The sequence below is a fragment of the Neoarius graeffei genome, chromosome 4 (assembly GCF_027579695.1).
Source record: "Neoarius graeffei isolate fNeoGra1 chromosome 4, fNeoGra1.pri, whole genome shotgun sequence".
NCBI classification, from domain to species: Eukaryota; Metazoa; Chordata; class Actinopteri; order Siluriformes; family Ariidae; genus Neoarius; species Neoarius graeffei.
In genome coordinates, this window is record NC_083572.1 from 105,483,659 (window position 1) to 105,501,489 (window position 17,831).

The 17,831-nt window shown below is 41.3% G+C and overlaps 1 protein-coding gene across 1 annotated transcript in view; it reads right to left on the minus strand.

Moving 5' to 3' along the window:
• The window catches only part of col7a1 (collagen, type VII, alpha 1), a 519,627-nt gene that overhangs the window by 439,678 nt on the left and 62,118 nt on the right, over positions 1–17,831 (minus strand). The window contains exon 2 of the mRNA XM_060918496.1: positions 582–652. Coding sequence (XP_060774479.1) covers positions 582–645 — 64 coding nt within the window. The 5' untranslated portion in view covers positions 646–652. The remainder of the gene's footprint in view (positions 1–581; positions 653–17,831) is intronic.

Here is a 17,831-nt window from a genome sequence, read left to right on the forward strand (position 1 = left end):
CCAGCTGTTCCTTTTTTGTACCTTTAACTTTTCCAGCCTCTTATTGCCCCTGTCCCAACTTTTTTGAGATGTGTTGCTGTCATGAAATTTCAAATGAGCCAATATTTGGCATGAAATTTCAAAATGTCTCACTTTTGACATTTGATATGTTGTCTATGTTCTATTGAGAGTACAATATCAGTTTTTGAGATTTGTAAATTATTGCATTCCGTTTTTAGTTACAATTTGTATTGTCCCAACTTTTTTGGAATCGGGGTTGTACATACAGGACATGTTTTTGGTGGAATAAAAACATGCGTTCTATTCCCTTCTTGCAGGTTCCATTTATTTGGTTTGATAGCATGCAATATTGTTAGCATATCGCTTATCCTACGTGCGTTACATCATTCATACAAACGTTTACAAAATACATCGACTGCATCATGTTTTCCACCTCACAGGGTTTAAAATGCAGGCCAAAGCGAACCGCAAGTACACAGCTAAATTATATTCATTCTCTCTCTTTTTTATTCTCATCATATAAACGCTGGTGTTCGTGTTTTCCTAAAGCGGTGCTGAGGTCTCTGTAGGTGAGCCCTTACCCTGAGCTGTGGATCTGTTTGGGAGGGACAGCAACACCACGGCCACCAAAGTCCAGTGCCACATCTTTTCTCTGTGCAAACACACACACACACACACACACACACACCAAAAAGCAACACAAATCTATTAATAACCCACAGCATTGTTAAATTCATGCTTCTGATTGGTCTCAATTTATTTTCTATAACAGCAGCTCTGACAGCTACAAATCACAAGTTTATATTAAAATTCAATTCTGGCATAATACCAGAGTGGCAGCTACAATTATCACCAGTCCATAATTATCGACATCTTTTCAGATTTATCAATAATTTTATTTATTTATTTTTTTTACAAAAGTGAGTTTCAGTTCCAATGTTTATTACTGGTTAATTAATACACCAGAAGACCCGCCCCTCACCCTTTGATCTTGTCATCTGACAAATTTTTTAGCACGATCAGCAATTTTTCGGAAAACCCGGACGTTATCATCGCAGGTAAGCGTGGTGGAAAGATCATGGACGTGTTTTTACTGATCAGATTCACCGATATTTCATGATCTCCTCGTCGAAGCCTACTTTGTTTCTTACGCTTTCATGTGACAACCGCCATTTTGTATCTAAACGCGCGTTTAAGAGTCACGTGAGGTGTCGATAATAGTGATCACTTTCGCCGGTGTTCACCATTAATCGACACACTGTGGAATTAAGGGACATTTACAACTGTTATGGATCGATCTTTGGGTAACATTGTTGAAGTAGATGAAGTGCCGTGATTTACAAAAAAATTTTTTTCTGATTCATAACAGAATGGAATGTTTATAGAGTATCTGGAATCCGAGTGCATATAGAATTCGAGCAGAATTAAATTCCTAACATATAAAAAATGACATGCCTGAAATATTCAGATTTTTCTGTTCATTCAGAATTTTTTTTTTTTGCAGTTTGTGGTAAATATCGACCACATATTACAATATCGGTAGACAGTTTATATTTTGGTTTGAGGAATGAGATGCGACCTTTGACCTGGATGTTCATGTGGTCACAATATCAGTTGCTTGTTGATATTTATTGGTAAACGACAAAACTAGAAATTAATATAAAAAACAACGAATGATTAACAAAATGTGATCTACGAAAATACTTAGAAAGTGGAACAAAAAGATTTTCTGACGCAGGTTAAACATTATCACTTCATTTGTTTACAGACATTAGAATTACTTCCTCATTTACGTCAACACCGACATCCATATATTTATATAAAAGACATTTTCTACTAACTATAAGTCTATAGAAAACAAATTTGAAATAAAAACTATGTTTTGTTAACTTAATACCACACACCGATTAGTTTTAATAAATAATCATCATCTGGGTGTCGATAATTAATAGTGGAACGGTGTCGATAACTGTGGACAAAGGTATTGATAATTAATTGTGGAAAGGTGTCACGTGATCTGATATACTAAGTCATCGGGAATCAACTCCCCCCCCCCAGTGGAAGTTTGAGTCATTATTTATGCACAATTTACGTACTGAAAGTCTTTTCTACTTTTGCAACGGCCAAAAAATCGTTAAGGTGTCGATAATTGTAGCCACCACTCTAGGAATTAATAAATTTCTCATGGAATGTCGTATTATTATTATTATTATTATTATTATTATCTTCCACAAGTCTGACAACATTTTAGCAGAATTCATGATGAAGTCATTTCCCAGTTTTCTCCCTGAACACGACACGACCCAGCCCGCAATACACCAACACACAAGTCTCACACTGGGAGTCCTTAATGTGATCGACCAGTCTGGAACTCTGAACGAGACACCACAGGGTTCTGACGTCCCCATCTAATGTGCAATCAGGAAAACACAGTGCTATAGTACAGTAAACATGACCGGACTTCTAAACTGTCATATTTTGCATACGATCAAACCTGATGCGTTTCCAAGCCAACAGCAGACGGTTGATTTTACAGGCAGTTTTGAGCGATCATCCTGCTCCGAGTCGCTCCTGCTTTGCAGCACCTTTCATCTCAGATAAGCAGCTAACTATCAGTAAAACTGGCATGATAACTAAGAATTTAATAGGTTAATTTAACTGGTTAAGCAACATCGTATATATTGTGTGACGATAAATCGCGATACAAATTTATGACGATTCAAATCAATGAAATAAAAAAGTGAATCATGATTCATTATCAAGCTGCGTAGTCCTAGTTTTTCCTAGCTGTAATTGCACTGTTTAGTTTGCAGAGCATGCAAATATATCAGGAATACACGTGACTGCAATGTAGGCGGAAGTAACACAGCTCTAATGCTGTAAAAAACGCACACAAAGAAAAAAACCCCAGATCTAAAATGTGAAAGAGCTGCTGTGTACCGTACCGATAGATTGAACAAGAAATCAGAACTCTCTTTTCTTTTACAGACTGCTGAAAGAGAAAAAGAAGAGAAGAAAATGGAGGCAGAACAAATGTTCATAAAAGTTTATAAATAAAAAAGGCCCATCTGTGATTGATGTTTTTCATTTTTAATAAAAGGAATATTTTAGTTAATAGGTTATTATATTTCACTCCAACCTTTACAAATGTGGGTAAAGTATTATTGTTGGTTATTAAGGAAATGAAATGAAGGGGGGTTTTTTTATATTTATTTAACAAAAGGAAAAATTTTTGCATTTTTTGGTAATAACACAGTCTTCATTTAATTTTCTTTAAAAAAAAAATAATAAATCACAGGAAAATCGAATCGTGACCCAATATGGTGAATCAAATCAAGAAACCTTATGCCTAATTTAGATCAATTTAACAAACTTATGTAGCTCTACACCAAATCACCTTCTTACTGAGGAGCTGCCTTTAATGGACTTTTAATAATAATAATAAAAGTTCAACTTGTATAGCACTTTTCTTACACCCAAGGTTGCTTCCAGTGGCATAGCTGCCCACAGTCCCACACCACCTCCATAGCCGCAGTGACGTCACCTGGCAACATCGCTCAGAACACCGCACCATGGATCCACAAAGCGAGCACAGAAGCACCGCCACACAGAGCGCTGGTGTGTCCCAAACTGCCTGCACAGCCACCGTGACCTCACCAGGCAACATCACTTGGAACGCCACGCCAAGCACAGAAGCACCGCCACACAGAGCGCTGAACAACCCCGATGTTAAAAGAGCAACCAGCTCACTGCAGTCCATAGCGAGGAGCACAGGCATCACCCGCAGTGGACCAAGGCCTGAAGGGAACTGACGCCCAAAACTGGGTCTAGAGCTACACCACAACCGGCAGACAAAACATTCAAACAAAAACCAAACAAACACAAAAAGAACAAGAGTGCTCTGAGAGCACAATTTCCCCCGCTGGTAACTCGGCCATAACTCTGGTAAAATGCGACTGAATTGAACAAAATTGCAATCTGCGTATTACCGACATAAAGAATCCTGTCAAGTTTCGTGAAATTCCTCCAAAAATTGTGAGGAGTTGATTTCAGAAGGTGAGCACCCTTCCTGGGATGGACAAATGGATGGACATTGTCATGACATAATCCCCCTTCGGGCCTTTCGGCCAGCGGGGGATAAAAATTGTAAGGGAAGTTGATTTCAGAAAGCAAGCACACCTTGATGAAATTGCCAAAGTACAAGTTTGTTAATAATCAAGGGCGTAACTCTGGGAAAATTTGCCCAAATTAAACGAAATTTCAATCTGCGTATAACTGTCATATAATAAAGCCTTTTGCCAAGTTTGGTGAAATTCCTCCACAAATTGTGAGGGGAGTTGATTTCAGAAGAACGTACACCCTCATGAAATTGTCAAAGTACAAGTTATTTAATCAAGAGTCAAAACTCTGGGAAAATTTTCACAAACGAAATTAAATCGCAATCTGCATATTACCGTCATATAACAAGGCTTTTTACCAAGCTTCGAGAAATTCATCCAAAAATCATGAGAGGAGTTGATGTCAGAAGGAAAACACACCTTCATGAAATTGTCAAAGCACAAGGTTATTAATCAAGGTCTGTAACTCTGGTAAAATGCAACCGAATTGAACAAAATAACAATCTGCGTATTACCAACATATAACAAACAATCCTGCCAAGTTTCGTGAAATTCCTCCAAAAATTGTGAGAGGAGTTGATTTCAGAAGGTGAGTACCCTTCCCAGGACGGACAGATGGACATCGCCATGACATAATCCCTCTTCGGGCCTTTCGGCCAGCAGGGGATAAAAACAAAGGGAAAAAAAAAAAAATATATATATATATATATATATATATATATAAAAAGCTCCGATGAGAAGCGGCAGCCAAACTGCGCACAGCATACTCTCAACCGGAAACGGAAATTTACAGGCAATTTTAGTGTTCGTCAGTTGTCCAACTGCAAAATCACATTTTTATTAATGCACTGCTAATACTTTAGCATTTCTACAGTGCCAACTTACACACAGACTAACACACAAACAGATTAAGAGTGTGTGTAACTGTTGATATAGTGAACTCTTCTGAGAGGAGAATGATGTTTATGCATCATTAATGGAAGGAGTCTCCAGTGTCAGGGCTTCGTAACAGTCAGGGGTAAAACTGTAACCTGAAGTTTTCTGATATCTCCAGGACAGAGGAGGAGGGGTTTTGTTTTATTTTATTTTATTAACTTCAAGACAGACAAAAAAAAAAAAAAGAGAAGGTGGTGAGGGAATAACTTTCCATGATAAAGTAAAGGAGATATTACTAGTGTAACTAGTAATAATAAATCAGTTAAAGGAGAACTGAAGGCAATTTATGATCAAAATTCTCATCTCATCTCATTATCTCTAGCCGCTTTATCCTTCTACAGGGTCGCAGGCAAGCTGGAGCCTATCCCAGCTGACTACGGGCGAAAGGCGGGGTACACCCTGGACAAGTCGCCAGGTCATCACAGGGCTGACACATAGACACAGACAACCATTCACACTCACATTCACACCTACGGTCAATTTAGAGTCACCAGTTAACCTAACCTGCATGTCTTTGGACTGTGGGGGAAACCGGAGCACCCGGAGGAAACCCACGCGGACACGGGGAGAACATGCAAACTCCGCACAGAAAGGCCCTCGCCGGCCACGGGGCTCGAACCCAGACCTTCTTGCTGTGAGGCGACAGCGCTAACCACTACACCACCATGCCGCCCTGATCAAAATTCTATTTCTCTCATTTTATTAAATATAGGAATGCATTTTTGATCGCTATTTTGTCACTGCTATAGCAAGTAATGAGTGTTTGAAATACTCTCTGTAATAATAATACATCAGTCCGTATGTCAGGGCGGCACGGTGGTGTAGTGGTTAGCGCTGTCGCCTCACAGCAAGAAGGTCCTGGGTTCGAGCCCCGGGGCCGGCGAGGGCCTTTCTGTGTGGAGTTTGCATGTTCTCCCCGTGTCCGCGTGGGTTTCCTCCGGGTGCTCCGGTTTCCCCCACAGTCCAAAGACATGCAGGTTAGGTTAACTGGTGACTCTAAATTGAGCGTAGGTGTGAATGTGAGTGTGAATGGTTGTCTGTGTCTATGTGTCAGCCCTGTGATGACCTGGCGATTTGTCCAGGGTGTACCCCGCCTTTCGCCCGTAGTCAGCTGGGATAGGCTCCAGCTTGCCTGCGACCCTGTAGAAGGATAAAGCGGCTAGAGATAATGAGATGAGATGAGTCCGTATGTCAAAGCAAGGGCCGTAAACGAGATTCGTCGAGACCTGTGCGAGACATCGTAGGACTGAGGTAAAACGTACAGCGGAAATCAAAGTCACCAACATCTGCCAACGTTGTCAAAAGACGCGCGCGCCCTCTTTCGAACGCTGATGTAATCAAGCCGGAAGTTTTGTTTGTTTTGATAGCAATCAGGAAAGTTTGAAAAAAGTAGGCAGTAATCGTCATTTAAACTCGTTTTTGTGCAATACTTCGTTTGGGAAACAGTTTTCAAAATGGCGGCACTGACACCTGGCTGACACTTCACGTTTCGAAGTCTCATGAAGATCGCGCGGATAAGCGACGCCTGCCATGGACCAAACGAACTAAATTCAACACGGCTAAAAACCGAATAGGCCGATAAGTATAATATTTAATCGCGATTAGTTGCCAATACGAGTCACGATATACTGTAAGGTTACTAAAACCGAAAACGTACTTGAATAACACGTTAATTAAGAAATAAAGCAAGTTTAAAAATGACTTCAGTTCTCTTTTAACACTGAATGCTCCATGAATAACAATTGTAATGATTGTACAGTATATAAGTCTAAAGGTGGTCACGTTCCAGAAGCATGTCGCGTCTTGTGATTTTCTTCCTCGAAGTCAAAGCAATAATGAGCAGCCTATTCCTCCTCTTAAGTCTAGAACAAACACAACCTCGTAAAGAAATAACAGGCCGAGCTGAACAATGTCCTGTTGTTCCCCAGCACAGTGAAAGGTAGAGAGTTTCCGACAAACATGCACATACATAAACGTGTCATCAAACCTTCAAAGACCGGATTCAGATTCAGAGACGTATAATGAGTAACTGTCGGGGTGTTTTTGTTTTTTTCCTACGACTCTTCTGTCTGGAAAGAAAAACTTCATAACCTTTGATTTTTTTTTTAATGTACAGACGTGCCTAATAAGTCTGGAGTGTTTAATTTGGCTTCTTTATGTGACTTAATGCCCTTAAGGTGATCAAGGAGTCTAAACCTGTAACATAACATTCAGGTTATAACAAACATCATCACGAATGGTACTGGTACACACGCACAGCCTTGTAGCCACCTCATTTTCCAAGTCACCTTTTCTTTTTCCCCCCTCACTGCCTGGCTTAGTTCATGAACGCGTTACAGATTTGCAACCAAGTGTGATTGATTAACACATAAAAAGGTTATAACAGGGGCGGCACGGTGGTGTAGTGGTTAGCACTGTCGCCTCATAGCAAGAAGGTCCGGGTTCGAGCCCCGTGGCCGGCGAGGGCCTTTCTGTGCGGAGTTTGCATGTTCTCCCCGTGTCCGCGTGGGTTTCCTCCGGGTGCTCCGGTTTCCCCCACAGTCCAAAGACATGCAGGTTAGGTTAACTGGTGACTCTAAATTGACCGTAGGTGTGAATGTGAGTGTGAATGGTTGTCTGTGTCTATGTGTCAGCCCTGTGATGACCTGGCGACTTGTCCAGGGTGTACCCCGCCTTTCGCCCGTAGTCAGCTGGGATAGGCTCCAGCTTGCCTGCGACCCTATAGAACAGGATAAAGCGGCTAGAGATAATGAGATGAGAAGGTTATAGCAGAAGGTTTTGCAAAACCTCCTCACCTTCATTTTAAATTTTAACGCTCCCTGAACTGATCTTGTAGGAAAACAGTCTGAGATTTCCTCAGGGCATGTGAAACGGGTCACTTTGTAGACAGAAAACTCTCAGATCATTTCATCCCAGAAGTGAAGTTACAGTTTCCGTCAGTTTATTAAAGAAAAGAAAGAAAGCACAACTTTATTCATCACACACTTGTGAAATTCCTCTCTGCATTTAACCCAGCTGAAGCAGTGAACACACACGTGTTCAACAGCGCCCGGGGAGCAGTCGGGAGTTCGGTGCCTCGCTCAAGGGCACCTCAGCCCAAGGCCGTCCCATATTAACCTAACTGCATGTCTTTGGACTGTGGGGGAAACCAGAGCACCCGGAGGAAACCCACGCGGACACGGGGAGAACATGCAAACTCCGCACAGAAAGACCCTCGCCGGCCACGGGGCTCGAACCCGGACCTTCTTGCTGTGAGGCGACAGCGCTAACCACTACACCACCGTGCCGCCCACTCACTAGCTGACTATTCTCTCTATGCTGCTATTTCAACATATAATTAAATCAATGTTTTCACACACACCTGCAAGACATTCTTGCGCTAATTTAGTAAATAAAAAAAATAAAAGAAACCGCACACTTCACACTGCCGCCTCACAGCTTCAATCCTGCGTGGAGGTAAAAGCCAGTTTATACTGTACCTGCAGAAGCAGCAGTAGCAGTGTGAGCTGCATTGTTCGTACATTCGCTGTGTATATTAGTACACCTGGAGGAATAAAAGCAGCGTCCGCTAGACGGCGCATCAGACCCAAATGACCCTGTCAATCAAATCATCATCGTGATTGTTGTCACGAGCGGCACCTCGAACCGAAACCTCAAATCTTCCTTTCAAAAGTATTTTGAAAAATAATAATTTAGAAAAATCCAAAAAAGTCCTCAGAACAGACTTTTGGGACGTTTAATAAACTACATAAGAGGCTTTTAAATTTAAAGCTAGACTGCCTTTCAGATTTTTCAAGTGCAAGTCATAAAAATAATTCTCCCCGACAGCTAATGATTTTTGTTTAGTGGACCGAAAGCTACTAAATTCAAATCACAGACTTTCAATTTTATTAGTTTTTTTTTTTTTTAATCGAACAATTAATGAATTTAGAGCCATGTGGCCCTAAATTCTCCGCTATTTTTTCCTGCTTCACCATGACCCAATTCAAGATACTACAGTGGTGCTTGAAAGGTTGTGAACCCTTTAGAATTTTCTATATTTCTGCATAAATGACCTAAAACATCAGATTTTCAAAAAAGTCCTAAAAGTAGATAAAAAGAACCCAGTTAAACAAATGAGACAAAAATATTATACTTGGTCATTTATTTATTGAGGAAAATGATCCAATATTACATATTTGTGAGTGGCAAAAGTATGTGAACCTCTAGGATTAGCAGTTAATTTGAAAGTGAAATTAGAGTCAGGTGTTTTCAATGGGATGACAATCAGGTGTGAGTGGGCACCCTGTTTGTGGAAGTGTATCATGGCACGAACAAAGGAGATTTTTGAGAACCTCAGAAAAAGTGTTGTTGATGCTCATCAGGCTGGAAAAGGTTACAAAACCATCTCTAAAGAGTTTGGACTCCACCAATCCACAGTCAGACAGATTGTGTACAAATGGAGGAAATTCAAGACCATTGTTACCCTCGCCAGGAGTGGTCAACCAACAAAGATCACTCCAAGAGCAAGGCGTGTAATAGTCGGCGAGGTCACAAGGACCCCAGGGTAACTTCTAAGCAATTGAAGGCCTCCCTCACACTGGCTAATGTTAATGTTCATGAGTCCACCATCAGGAGAACACTGAACAACAATGATGTGCATGGCAGGGTTGCAAGGAAAAAGCCACTGCTCTCCAAAAAGAACATTGCTGCTCATCTGCAGTTTGCTAAAGATCATGTGGACAAGCCAGAAGGCTATTGGAAAAATGTTTTGTGGATGGATGAGACCAAAATAGAACTTTTTGGTTTAAATGAGAAGTGTTATGTTTGAAGAAAGGAAAACACTGCATTCCAGCATAAGAGCCTTATCCCATCTCTGAAACATAGTGGTGGTAGTATCATGGTTTGGGCCTGTTTTGCTGCATCTGGGCCAGGACGGCTTGCCATCATTGATGGAACAATGAATTCTGAATTATACCAGCGAATTCTAAAGGAAAATGTCAGGACATCTGTCCATGAACTGAATCTCAAGAGAAGGTGGGTCATGCACCAAGACAATGACCCTAAGCACACAAGTCATTCTACCAAAGAATGGTTAAAGAAGAATAAAGTGAATGTTTTGGAATGGCCAAGTCAAAGTCCTCATCTTAATCCAATCGAAATGTTGTGGAAGGACCTGAAGCGAGCAGTTCATGTGAGGAAACCCACCAACATCCCAGAGTTGAAGCTGTTCTGTATGGAGGAATGGGCTAAAATTCCTCCAAGCCGGTGTGCAGGACTGATCAACAGTTACTGCAAACGTTTAGTTGCAGTTATTGCTGCACAAGGGGGTCACACCAGATACTGAAAGCAAAGGTTCACATACTTTTGCCACTGACATATGTAATATTGGATCATTTTCCTCAATAAATAAATCTCTCATCTCATCTCATTATCTCTAGCCGCTTTATCCTTCTACAGGGTCGCAGGCAAGCTGGAGCCTATCCCAGCTGACTACGGGCGAAAGGCGGGGTACACCCTGGACAAGTCGCCAGGTCATCACAGGGCTGACACATAGACACAGACAACCATTCACACTCACATTCACACCTACGGTCAATTTAGAGTCACCGGTTAACCTAACCTGCATGTCTTTGGACTGTGGGGGAAACCGGAGCACCCGGAGGAAACCCACGCGGACACGGGGAGAACATGCAAACTCCACACAGAAAGGCCCTCGCCGGCCCGGGGCTCGAACCCAGGACCTTCTTGCTGTGAGGCGACAGCGCTAACCACTACACCACCGTGCCGCCCCAATAAATAAATGACCAAGTATAATATTTTTGTCTCATTTGTTTAACTGGGTTCTCTTTATCTACTTTTAGGACTTGTGTGAAAATCTGATGATGTTTTAGGTCATATTTATGCAGAAATATAGAAAATTCTAAAGGGTTCACAAACTTTCAAGCACCACAGTAATTGATATTAAATATATCTTACGACGATAAACTGCAATAGAAATTTATGATGATTTGAATCAGTGAATTAAAAAACAAACTGATCAGGCTGTGTCATCAGTTTTTAAGAGCTGCAACTGCATTGTTTAGACATCAGAGGAGGCAACAACATTACAATACTGGGAATGCACGTGACTTCACTGTAGGTGGAAGTAACGCAGCTCTAATGCTGCAAAAAATCCACAGGGTTCAACAGAATTTCTGAAGTAGCCAGCGGAAAAAAAAGTAGTCGGTGGGTCTGGAATCCATGGCAGTGAGGCCAAAGGCGCGCTAATGCTGGGGGGGTCTGAAGGCATGCCCCCCACCCAGAATTTTTTTTAATTTACATGCCTTCTGGTGGCTTCTGGTGTATTCTCAGTTAATAAATTACTAACCATTTCCCTGTAAAATACTTACAAAATATGTATGAAATTTCCCTCCAGATGTGTGTGTGTGCTCGGCTTTCTCAGTTACCCTCTGTAGTACGTTGCCTGGCTCTGTAACATAACTACATATGCTACAGTGTGGTCATGTGGTCCAGCTCAGCCAACCAGAGCACAAGAATCAAATCAACAAATATGGAGTCACTTGCAGTTATGATAAACCCAAATCGAAGACAATTTCATGGTGGAATAATTGGATTTGCAGCAAATTATGGGCAGCAGAGATGATATAAATAGCTTGAACGTTGAAAGGCAAGTTTTTATTTTTTTCTGGGATCGAGTAGCCAGCGCAGACTGTCTGTGTAGGCGGAGAAAACCGCCGGTCGCCAGCACTTCTGGACATCTCTGAATGCACACAAAAACAGATCTAAAATGTGAAAGAGCTGTTGTGTGATTGCGTACAAATAGATTTAATAAGATATCAGATATCTCTCTCTCTTTACAGACTGCTGTAAGATAAAGAAAAGAGAAGCAAATTGAGAGAGAACAAATGTTCATAAGTTTATTAAGAAAAGGCATGTGTGTTAACTTTTTCTTTTTAATAAAAGGAATATTTTAGTTAATAAGCTTTATTTTCTTTGTGGTCCAGTTTCCATACGGTACGGACCCCAGTTACGGACCCCTGGTGACTCGCTCGTTGACGACAACAAACATAGTAGCGATTTTTGTCAACATTTATTTTCACATTTCTCAGGAGAACAGCATTAATTTTACAGCATGGATAGCGATAACAACAGTGTTCACAGCGAAAGCGAGTTTTATTACCCTGAGGAAGAAGAAATAAAAGAAAACATTTCAGGAGAAAGATAAAAACCCCTAACTTGCTAACGCTGAGCAAAAATATGGCTGAAATCTGAATGACTCCTATTTCTATAAATAGGGGACGACATAGGTGGCAAAATGTAGTTTTTTTTCCTGCCATGGAAGTGCACTTGTATACCGAGGAGGAAGCCATTTGCATTACAGCCGTGAATGAGGATTCAAAATGGCGGCTCGGCTCGGTTTTCCCTTTCGGGCGCTCTCGTTTTCTGTTAGAATTTGGTAAAGAAAAAAAAATATATATATATATATATATATATATGTTACTTACCAGCTTAAGGTCGGTCCGTATGGTGAAATACCGTGACCTCGGCCTTGAATACTGACCTCGGCCTAGAGGGCCTCGCTCAGTACTTTCAAGACCTCGGTCATGGTATTTCACCATACGGACCTCCCAGCTGGTAAATAGCATATTATATATATATATATATATATATATATATATATATATATATATATATATATATATATATATATATACACACACACACACACACACACACACACATTTTATTTATTTATTTATTTAACTCCAGCATTTAAATATGTGGGCAAGTTATTGTTAATTATTAAGAAAATTAAACTAAAGTTTTTTTTTTATTATTTGACAAAAAAAGGAACATTTAAGTCAATAAATAGGAAAAATTGATTTTTTTGGTTATAATTTTTTTTTTCGAAATACAGTTCTGTGCAAAAAGTCTTTGGCACACAAAGAAATGCCGTCGACCAAAAATGGCTTAAAAATAATGAAGTGAAATGTTTCAACATAAAGAAATACTATAAACAGTAATCAGTCAGCCATAATAAATGGAACAAAGTCAGCATTTGGTGTGAGACGACCCTTTGATTTAAAAAAAAAAAAATAATAGTAGTCTGAGATCCAGTGAGTGCAGTTTTATGCGGAAATGAGCTGTAGGTTTTACTGAGCATCTTCCAGAACCAGCCACAGTTCTTCTGGACACTTTGTCACACTCGCTTCTTCATTTTGCACCAAAACCCAGCAGCCTTCATTATGTTTTATTTTTTAATCTGAAAAGTGTCTCTTATGGAATATACTGCTCAGATACAAAACAACAAACATTTTTTCCCCCGTAACGTTTAATTTTGTCCTGGAAAAAAGTGAACGTTTGGACTCGAAAATGTTTTTGTACTGACTCAGTAATGTAGAAGTCATAAAATAGAAACCTACGACAAAGTTTGTATGAAAAAATAAAACAGTGCTTAAGACTTTTGCACAGGACTGTATATTATGGGAAAATCAAATTGTGGACCCAATATTGTGAATCAAGTGAATTATTACATATGATTTGAGCCACAATGCTAGTTTGCCTCCATTATTTCTGTCGGTATTACACCGCATGTACCTATGTACAAGCGACTCTCCTAATGACCACAGGATACACTCAGCAGCCGTCTTGTGCACTTGTAGGCAAAAGCAGCTGTAATGGAGCCTTATAATGGCTATGTGGAGTTTTATATGTTCTCCCCATGTCCATGGGGGACTCCTTCAGGTTCTCTGGTTTCCTCCAACCTCCCAAAAACATGGCAGTAGATTGATCTGATCCTGTAAATTGCCCTTGGCTGTGAAAGTGTGTGTGAATGAATGTGCGTGACGCATGTATGGTGGCTTTTGATCGACTGGAGTCAGTGGTCCAGCAATGATGATTGTGATTGGTTGGAAAATGTCACACACTTCCTGCTTTCCATCAGTTGTGCTTTTACTCCTCTTACCATGCGCGGTCTTGGTACTTAAAGAAACATTGGGATTATTAAATATTATTTGATAAGTTTTAGCTTATACTCGACTTCATGAAGGCTGATAACCTCTCTCTCTCTCTCTCTCTCTCTCTCTCTCCTGTGGTTTAAACACGATTTTGCTGAGGGGTGTGTCTCTCAACACACCTGGGGTCTGGAGCTCAGCACCATACGGACCAACACTGTGGCCCTGGCAAGCTATGGCATGAGTCCGTGAGTATACGCCTCTGTGTGTGTATACATGTATACACATGATCAATCTATAAGGCTTGCTACTTTGCTACTTTCTAGGTTTCCAAGGTTATCCATCAATCAAATAAATCATGAACACACCCATGATGTATAAGACAACTCCTCTTAGCTGGAAGCAAAAAAAAAAAAGTGTGGAATGTTAGCAACTGTTAAAACTGACATTTGAGAGCTTTTGAAAAGACAGAAAGCGAGTCGCTGCAGAGTCTGAAGTCCTCACAGTCTTCTGTAAGGAGGCTGTGGTGGATCTGACAGCAGGACATGCCACTAAACCCACACATGGCCACCCCCGTTCTCCGAACTCGCGCATGTGGTTTAGGAAAAGGAAAAAAAAACCTGTGGGATGAGCTGAAGAGGGGAGAGAGAGAGAAGGAATGAGAGACACACAGAAAGAAAAACAGAGAGAGACAAGGAATGACAGACACACTAAGAGGGAAACAAGAAAGAAAAAGGCAGAGAATGACAGACAGAAAGAGAGACAGAAAAACAGAGAGAGAAGAAATGAGAGACACACTAAGAGAGATAAGAAAGAAAGAGGCAGAGAATGACAAACACAGAGGGAGCGAGAGAAGGAGTAAGAGAGAGACAGAAAAAGAGAGAGAGAAGGAATGAGAGACAAGAAAGAAAGAGGCAGAGAATTACAGACAGACAGAAAGAGAGACTGACTAACGGAAACAAGAAAGAGGCAGAGAATGACAGACAGAGAGAGAGCTAGAGAGAGACAGAAAAACAGACAGAAGGAATGAGAATCACACTGAGAGACAAGAAAGAAAGAGGCAGAGAATGACAGAGAGAGAGACAGAGAGACACTAAAAGAGACAAGAAAGAAAGAGGCAGAGAATGACAGACAGAGAGCGAGAGAGAGACAGAAAAACAGAGAGAAAGAAAGAGAGGGAGAGAGGGAGCAAGAATGAGACACTAAGAGAGAGACAAGAAAGAAAGAAGCAGAGAATGACAGACAGAAATATATAGAGAGAGACAGAGAGAGAAACAGAGACAGGGAGAGACAAAGAAAAACAGAGAGAGAAGGAATGAGAGGCACACTAAGAGAGAGACAAGAAAGAAGTAGAGAAAGACAGACAAATACACAGAGAGAGAGAGAGAGAGAGAGAGAGAGAGAGAGAGAGAGAGGGAAACAGACAGACAGTGAGAGAAAAAGAAAAGCAGAGAGATGGGAGAGAGAGAGAGAGAGAGGGAAACAGAGACAGACAGAGAGAAAGAAAAGCAGATTGGGGAGAGAGAGAGAGAGAAACAGAGACAAATAGGGAGAGACAAAGATAAACAGAGATATATTGTCAGAGAGAGTGTGTAATAGGGAGAGAGACACCAAGAAACCGATGGATTGATAAAGAAAGAGAAACAGACAGACAGAAAGAAAAAGACAGGCAAAATGAGAGAGACAGAGAAACAGAAATATACAAATAGAGAGAAGGAATGAGGGACACATGAAGAAAGAGACAGAGAGAGGGAGAGAAAGCGATGGATGTTCTATCGTCCTATATCGTGTCTCTTAACCATCACAGATTAACACTGGTATTATTGATGGCTTTAGAGGGGTGAAGGCTGACTCAAGGGCGTCTCTACTGAACATTACATCACTCCTGGAACCTGGTTACAAGTGAGCCACTAGAATTAGCCTTTAGATGGCTATTAACTCCCCGTTAACGCCTGCAAACCTGAAGTCAGGACTGTAAATAAATGGAGTTATTAGCTGTAACTAAACTCATTATATGATTAAAATACACTGCAACTCTGCTATAACAAACTCTTAGTTTGTTATGTGCGAAAGTTCAGACCAAGTTTGTGTCCCCCGCCTTTAGTAACAATGAGTTGGAGCTGCCAATAAATGGATAAATAAATAAACAAACAAACAAAAACACCATCACTGAGCCAAAGGGAGGAAAGGGAGGCAGTTGCTTGAGGTCTTGAGTTTTGACGAGGCCCCCTGAAGGTGAGCTGAAGTCCAGATGATCCCTCAATACACCAGGGTTTGTATGTTTACACCGAGCCAAACAAAGCTAGCATGAAGCCATGCCAGTGTGTGTTTTTACAGTGTGTCAGTGTTCTGCAACCAGAGGCATGACGACATGTGATACAACAGAGCTTCAGTGTCTAGCGTGATGTAGAACATACTACACATCGGAAATACGAATACCCCGAGCGTTTTGTTAGCTGTGCACATTTACGCCACTCTCCTCCTAACACAAGCAAAGTTGCTGTGCGATCAGAAATATGCTGGAGGAAAAGGTGAAGAGGAGGAGGAAGCGATTTGAGGCATTTAGGCGCCAGAGGCTTAGCCAGGATTGGGAAGGTTGGGAGTGTTTTTCTGAAAATAGGGAGTGTAACTTGGGGGTGACTTCTGGAGCTGTAATTGAGCCTTAAAAAGAAACTAAAGAAAGCACTAATTTTAAGTGTGAATTATATTAGACATTTAACACTTTTTTTTTTCTTTGCAAGAGGCTGCACACAGAAAGGCCCCCGTCAGCTGCTGGGCTCGAACCCAGAACCTTCTTGCTGTGAGGCAACAGTGCTAACCGCTACACCACCGTGCCGCCCAATAAAAACCAACACTTTACCAAAGGTGTTCGGTTACATACAGCATACAAGATGCAACAATGGTTTATCCAAGTGGGAAGTTCATTACAACTATAAGGCTAACCCTTTCTCATCCTATAGTTTGACATTCATATATTTTCTTTATTCAGGGATCTGTGTAACAAAACGGCAGTTCAAAAAAAAGGGAGGGGGGGTCCATCTCTGGTTTTGCAGCCAGTTATGTTTTTGTACCAATTTGGTGAAATAAAATGATGAAATGTGAATATGAACAAGAAGACAGTCATCTACTGTATATCCCCCGCCCTATATACCAACTGTATACCAAGTTTCAAGATATTATGTCATATTTTTCAAGTTGTGCTGCAGGAAACCAACCCTACCTCTTTACACTGATCTCAGCAGCCCATGGCATAAACCCACCAGACCTTTGGTCCAGGTGAGCTCATCTCATTATCTCTAGCCGCTTTATCCTGTTCTACAGGGTCGCGGGCAAGCTGGAGCCTATCCCAGCTGACTGCAGGCGAAAGGCGGGGTACACCCTGGACAAGTCGCCAGGTCATCACAGGGCTGACACATAGACACAGACAACCATTCACACTCACATTCACACCTACGGTCAATTTAGAGTCACCAGTTAACCTAACCTGCATGTCTTTGGACTGTGGGGGAAACCGGAGCACCCGGAGGAAACCCACGCGGACACGGGGAGAACATGCAAACTCCGCACAGAAAGGCCCTCGCCGGCCACGGGACTCGAACCCGGACCTTCTTGCTGTGAGGCGACAGCGTTAACCACTACACCACCGTGCTGCCCGGTCCAGGTGAGCTAAAAATTAAAATTTCTCACGTCTTAGTATCAAAACTCACATATACATTACTTAAACAACACATATACCAACTTTCAAGACCATACCACTCATAGTTTTCAAGTTCTGCTCCGGAAACAAAACCTACCCCTCAGACTAACCTCAGAGACCAAGTCTGAAATTGTTTCCATGGAA